Source organism: Cebus imitator, unplaced genomic scaffold (assembly GCF_001604975.1).
Source record: "Cebus imitator isolate Cc_AM_T3 unplaced genomic scaffold, Cebus_imitator-1.0 Scaffold70, whole genome shotgun sequence".
Classification (NCBI taxonomy): Eukaryota; Metazoa; Chordata; class Mammalia; order Primates; family Cebidae; genus Cebus; species Cebus imitator.
In genome coordinates this window covers 3,817,553-3,824,751 of record NW_016107385.1, presented here as the reverse complement: position 1 = coordinate 3,824,751, position 7,199 = coordinate 3,817,553, and the positions used below count along the sequence as shown (strand labels likewise).

At 43.7% G+C, this 7,199-nt stretch overlaps 1 protein-coding gene across 1 annotated transcript in view; it reads right to left on the bottom strand.

The window, feature by feature from the left end:
* Positions 1–7,199, bottom strand: part of NUSAP1 (nucleolar and spindle associated protein 1) — a 45,088-nt gene that overhangs the window by 16,745 nt on the left and 21,144 nt on the right. The window contains exon 7 of the mRNA XM_037739440.1: positions 1,744–1,931. Within this exon, the coding sequence (XP_037595368.1) occupies positions 1,744–1,931 (188 nt within the window). The remainder of the gene's footprint in view (positions 1–1,743; positions 1,932–7,199) is intronic.

The following is a 7,199-nucleotide window of genomic DNA, read 5'->3' as shown; positions in this document are numbered from 1 at the left end:
TTTAAAGATGGGGTTTCACCACATTGGTCAGGCTGATCTCGAACTCCTGACTTCAGGTGATCCACCCACCTCAGCCTCCCAAAGTGCTAGGATTACAGGCGTGAGCCACTGCACCCGACTAAGAGGTGACTTTCCTAACCAATGTGTAGAAATCAATGGAAGGACACATAAACCATGAAAATGCAGGGAAACAAGTCACCTCCAAAGAAAAATGTTAATTCTCCAATAACCCTAATCATAAGAAAATATATGAAATACCAGAATAAGAATTCAAAATAATAATCTTAGGGGAACTCACTGAGATACAAGAGAATACAGACAAGTCAATGAAATCAAGAAAACAATTCATGATTTGAATGAGAAATTTCAGAGGTAGAATGCTAGGTGCAATGGCACGCTTGCAACCCTAGCACTTTGGAAAGCCGAGGCGGGAGGGTCACTTGAGCCTAAGAGATCATGACCAGACTGGACAACATAGTGAGAACTTGCAAAAATAGCTGGATTTAATGGTTTCAAAGAGCTAGAAGGAGGATACTAAATATTCCCAATATGAAGAAATAATAACTGTTTGAGATGATGGATATGCTAATTACCCTGATCTGCTTACCGGGTATTGAAACATAATATACGTATTATGTATATGTATTGAAACATAACTAGGGGGCCGGGCTCGGTGGCTCATGCCTGTAATCCCAACATTTAAGGAAGACGAGGCAGGCAGATCACGATCATCCTGGCTAACACAGTGAAACCCTGTCTCTACTAAAAATACAAAAATCAGCTGGGCATGGTGGCATGTGCCTATAGTCCCAGCTACTTAGGAAGGGCTACTGAAAAAACAAAAATTTGGGTTGGACATGGTGGCTCATGCCTGTAATCCTAGCACTTTGAGAGGCTGAGGCGGGCAGATCTCCTATGGTCAGGAGTTCGAGGCTAGCCTGGCCAACAGGGTGAAATCCCGTCTCTACTAAAAATACAAAAAATAGCTGCGTGTGGTGGTGCATGCCTGTAATCCCAGCTACTCAGAAGGCTGAGGCAGGAGAATCACTTGAACCCAGGAAGTGGAGGTGGCAGTGAGCCAAGATTGTTCCACTGCACTACAGAATGGGCGACAGAGTAAGATTCTCTCTCTAAGGGTGGGTGCAGTGGCTCAAACCTGTAATCCCAGCACTTTGGGAGGCCAAGGCAAATGGATCACCTTGGGTAAGGAGTTCGAAACCAGCCTGACCAATATGATGAAACTCTGTCTCTACTAAAAATACAAAAATTAGCTGGATGTGTTGGTATGTCTGTAATCCCAGCTACTCGGGAGGCTGAGACAGGAGAATTGCCTGAATCCAGGAGGTGGATGTTGCAGTGAGCCAAGATCATGCCATTGTACTCTAGTCTGGGTGACAGTGAGACTCTCAAAAATTAGCCAGGCGTGGTGGCATGTGCCTGTGATTCCAGCTATTAGGGAGGCTGAGGCAGAAGAATCACTTGAACCCAGGAGGTGGAGGTCGCAGTGAGCCGAGATTGTGCCACTGCACTCCAGCCTGGGCAACAGAGTGAAACTCTGTGTTAAAAAAAAGGAAACATCACTGTGTATCCCATAAATATGTATCATTCTTATTTACCAATTAAAAACATTTTTAAAAATATAATCCTTCTAATTTTGCAATCCTCCATGGGTTTAAAAAAAATATATATATATAATCCATGTGGAATCTTCTCCGTGATTACATTTTCAAGTGATTTCTTTACCTGACACCTGTTTTAGCTGCAGAGATAGCAGAGCGCTTGAGTGACCCCTTCAGACCCAAGGTACTCTGACATGCAGGGCCGTAGGACTGGCCTTGAGAGCGTTGTTGGCTGATGGGAGTAGAAGCCACAGAGAGTCTTCCTTTTGGAGGTACTGGAGTCATGACTCCTCCCTTATTGATGGGCTGCTGCTGAAGAGAAAACGCACCATTTTAAAAGCTTGGCCTCTCATTCAGTATTGTCTCCCTAGGCAAACTTCAGAAGAGCATTTCCATTTATCCCTGTGTTTACTCCCTCATTTGTAACTCCATTTGGAATATTTTCCTTCCCTACCACTTCACCTCATCCTATTCTACCCATATGGCTGGCTCCACAATTACCTGCCATTTATTGCTTTGGGGATTCTGCTGTGAAGAGCAATTTCCAGTTGTGGCTGAGTAATGAGTTACAAGAAAGCCTTTCCCAACTGCCATGTACCCAGGCATTCATTCATTTACTTTCCTTCCCTCTTTCCCTTTTCCCTTCCCTTCCGTCTTTCCTTCTTTCTTTCTTTCTTCTTTAAGACAGAGAACTGGGCTGACTGCAACCGCCACCTCCCGGGTTCAAGCGATCCTCCTACCTCAGCCTCCTGAGTAGCTGGTATTACAGGCACCTGCTACCATGCCCAGCTAATTTTTGTATTTTTAGTAGAGACAGGGTTTTGCCACGTTGGCCAGGCTGGTCTCAAACTCCTGACCTCAAGTAATCTGCCTGCCTTGGCCTCCCACAGTGCTTGGATTACAGGTGTGAACCACTGTGCCAAGGTATCCAGGCATTTTCTAACAAGAGACATAATGTAGGAAAACAGTCCCTTGTAGCCAAAAACAGGAAAAAAAGATATTTTTGAAAATATGGAACATTTGAGAACATTATATATAGTTTATTAAACATAAACTTAGGCTGTGTGCAGTGGCTCACACTCTATAATCTCAGCACTTTGGGAGGCTGAGGCGGGAGGATCACTTAGCCCAGGAGTTCATGACCAGCCTGGGCAACATTAGGAGATCCTGTCTCTACAAAAACAAACAAAATCAAACTTAAAGAAACTATTATATATACTTAACATGTTGAATCTACAATTAATCCCACCCCCTCCTTCTATCCCCAAACAAGAGCATTTTGAAGTCCTTTAAAACAAAAAACTAAAGCAAAGAGGGAAGGAAATAAATGCTTGAAGGATTTCACTTAGGGTGTCTTTCTTAGATATCATTAAGGCACAAAGAATATCTTATTATCATTAGTCAAAGATCTGTTGCAAACAGAAGAAATGTTAACTATATTACCTGTCAACTGAGAAATGACAATTGAAATTAATATATACAAAAATAAAAATGTAGGTTAAGAACTAAATACAGGGACTAGAAATAAATATAATCTGGTGGGTCATGCCTGTTATCCCAAAAACTTTGTGAGGCAGAGGAGGGAGGACTGCTTGAGCCTAGCAGTTTGAGACCAACCTGGACAACATAGCAAGACCTGTCTCTACAAAAAACTGAAAAGTAGCTGGGTGTAGTGGTGTATGACTATAGTCCCAGGTTGTAAGGAGGCTGAAGTGGGAGGATCACCTGAGCCCAGAAGGTTGAGACTGCAGTGAGCCATCACTGCACCACTCTACTACCACCTGGGTGACAGAGTGAGACTCAAGTCTCAAAATAAAAAAAAAAAAAAAAAAAGAAAAAAATGGCTGGGCATGGTGGCTTACGCTTGTAATCCCAGCACTTTGGGAGGCAGGTGGATCACCTGAGGTCGGGAGTTCGAGATCAGCCTGACCAACATGGAGAAACCCTGTCTCTACTAAAAATACAAAATTAACATGGTGTAGTGGCGCATGCCTATAATCCCAGCTACTGGGGAGGCAGAAGCAGAAGAATCACTTGAACACAAGAGGTGGAGGTTGTGGTGAGCCAAGGTTGTGCTATTGTGCTCTAGCCTAGGCAACAAGAGCGAAACTCCATCTCAAAAAGAAAAAAAAAAAGAGAGAGAGAGAGAGCGAGAACTTTCTTTCTTTCTTTTTGAGATGGAGACTCACTCTGTTGCCCAGGATAGAGTAAAATGGTGTGATCTTGGCTCACTGCAACCTCTGCCTCCTGGGTTCAGGCAATTATCCTGGCTCAGCCCAAGTAGCTGGGATTACAGGCGCCCACCACCTTTTTTGAGACAGGGTCTCACTCTGTCACTCAGGCTGGAGTGTAGTGGCGTGATCTTCGCTTGCAGCAATCTTCTCTGCCCACTGGCTTCAAGTGTTTTTCCTGCCTCAGTCCCCTGAGTAGCTGAAGGTTAAGACCTTTCTAAGCATTATAAAAAACTCATCCTTAAAAGGAAGACTTGGATAAATTTACCTACAATTAAAAACATTCCCCAAGGCAAGATACCATTAATCTAGTTAAAAGATAAACAATGGAAAAGTATTTATAACAGGTAATATATACCATTAATATAAATAAATAAGAATGGGCAAAAATTGAGAAAAAGCAAATCTACATAAAAATAGCCAATTATAAAATATAAAGAGTTACAACAATATAAGGTACCTTGGGATACAAGTTTTCTATCTTTATATAAATAAATAAATTAGTTAAAATAAATAAATTAATTAAATGTAGGTTTGTATGTATTTCTTTGAGATGGGGTCATGCTGTGTTGCCCAGCCTGGTCTCTGGCTCCTGAGCTCAAGCAATCCTCCCACCTCAGCCTCCCAAGTAGGTAGGATTATAGGCATGAGCTACCACACCCAGATAGGTTTCTGATTTTTTTAGAGGGCCATTTGACAACTAGATCAAACAAGTCTCCCTTTTCTTACCATGAAAGTCAAAGAGAAGCTGTCATGGCCAGAATGATTCTCTTTAGGATATCTGCTTATTGTTGTCCATCACCATCCAAATGAATTAAGCCCCAAATGTGCCAAGAGCAACTTCATCTCAGGTATGGTAAAGTTAATGTAATTGATTTTTTTATTCTCTAGTCTCCAAAGAGAGCATACCAAGTTACACATCTGATAGGGGAATTTCTTAAACATTTAGGTTGGATAGTGTTATTTTAGAACTAAGCTCATTCAGATAGGTCTACCAGGCAGGAGTTACACTAAAAAGTAGAAGAATTATTCGTTTATTCAACACATCTTCTAGGGCAACACTCAAAGTTTATGGTTCAAACAGTTGTTCTTGTTCTGTCCTTCACTTTTACTTAGAAAATTGAGTCATCCATATTACAAAGTACAGAAAGCAGGAGCTTGACTTTTTTTTTGTTGTTTTTGGAACAGGGTCTCACTCTATCGCCAAGGCTGGAGTGCAATCGCACTATCCTGGCTCACTGCACCCTCTGCCTCACAGATTCAAGCAATTCCTCTGCCTCAGCCTCTCCAGTAGCTAGGATTACAGGCATGTGCCACCATGCCTGGCTAGTTTTTTATTTTTAGTAGAGACAGGGGTCTCACCATGTTGGCCAGGCTGGTCTTGAGCTCCTGGCCTCAACTGATCTGCCTGACACAACCTCCCAAACTGCTGGGATTACAGGCGTGAGCCACTGCACCTAGCCTTTTTTAATCTTCTTTTTTGAGAGGGAGTTTTGCTATTGTTACCCAGGCTGGAGTGCAATGGTGCGATCTCAGCTCACCGCAACCTCTGCCTCCTTGGTTCAAGCAAATCTCCTGCCTCAGCCTCCCGAGTAGCTGGGACTACAGGCGCGTGCCACCATGCCCAGCTAATTTTTGTATTTTTAGTAGAGATGGGCTTTCACCATGTTGACCAGGACGGTCCGGATCTGTTGATCTCATGATCCACCCGCCTTGGCCTCCCAAAGTGCTGGAATTATAGGTGTGAGCCACCGAGCCTGGCCTTTTTTTTTTTTTTAAAGAGATGGGGTCTTACGGTGTTGCCGAGGTTGGTCTTGAACACTGGGGTTCAAGTGATCCTTCGGCCTCGCCTTCCCAAAGTTCTGGATTGATAGGTTTGAGCCACTGAGTCAGGTTGAAAGCTTTTTACATTTTATTTAAAGAAAAAAATTTTTTTTTTTGAGACGGAGTTTCCCTCTTCTTGCCCAGGCTGGAGTGCAATGGTGCAATCTCGGCTAACCACAACCTCCGCCTCCTGGGTTTAAGCAATTCTCCTGTCTCAGCCTATTGAGTAGCTGGGATTACAGGCATGCACCACCATGCCTGGCTAATTTTTATATTTTTAGTAGAGATGGGGTTTCACCATGTTGGCCAGGCTGGCCTCAAACTCCTGACCTTAGGTGATCCACCTCCCTTCGCCTCCCAAAGTGCTGGGATTAAAGGTGTGAGCCACCACACCCTGCCTATTGTTTTGTTTTCTTTGAGATGGAGTCTTGCCTTGTCCCCAGGATGGAGTGCAGTGGCATGATCTCCCTGCACTACAAACTCCATCTCCTTGGTTTAAGCGATTCTCCTGTGTCAGCCTCTCAAGTAGCTAGGACTGCTTGTGGTGCCCAACACCACACCTGGCTAATTTTTGTATTTTTAGTAGAGACAGGGTTTCACCATATTGGTCAATCTCTTAAACCCAAATGGTGGAGGTTGCAGTGAGCCAAGATTGTACCACTGTACTCCAGCCTGGGTGACAGAGTGAGACTCCATCTCAAACAAAAAAAAGAGTTTGATAAGCAATGCTTTCAAATGTGGTAACAGTGAGGATGGGAGTGGTGACTCACGCCTGTAATCCCAGCACTTTGGGAGGTCGAGGTGGGTGGATCACCTGCGGTCAGGAGTTCGAGACCAGCCTAGCCAACATGGTGAAACCCTATCTATACTAAAAATATAAAAATTAGCCGGGCATGATGCTAGTTGCCTATAATCCCAGCTACTTGGGAAGGTGATGTGGGCATGATGGTAGTTGCCTGTAATCCCAGCTACTCAGGAGGCTGAGGTGGGAGAATCGTTTGAATCTGGGAGGCGGAGTTTGCAGTAAGCAGAGATTGCGCCACTGTACTGCAGCCTGGGCAACAGAATGAGACTGTCTGAAATAAATAAATAAATAAAATTACAAATACAAACATTAGCCAAGTGTGGTGGTGGGCACCTGTAATACTAACTACTTGGGAGGCTGAGGCAAAAGAATCTCTTGAACCCAGGAGGTGGAGGTTTCAGTAAGCTAAGATCACACCACTGCACTTCAGCCTGGGTGAAAGAGTGAGACTCCATCTCAAATAAAATAAAATAAAATAAAAAAATAAAAAACCTGATAAACAGTACCTTCAAATATGGTAATGGTAGGGATGGGAGTGGTGGCTCATGCCTGTAATTCCAGCACTTTGGGAGGCCAAGGTGTGGTGGGCACAATCTCAACTCAGCTACTCAGGAGGCTGAGGCAGGAGAATCACTTGAACCTGGGAAGCGGAGGTTGCAGTCAGCTGAAACTGCACCACTGCCCTCCAATCTGTGCGACAAGAGCGAAACTCTATCTCCA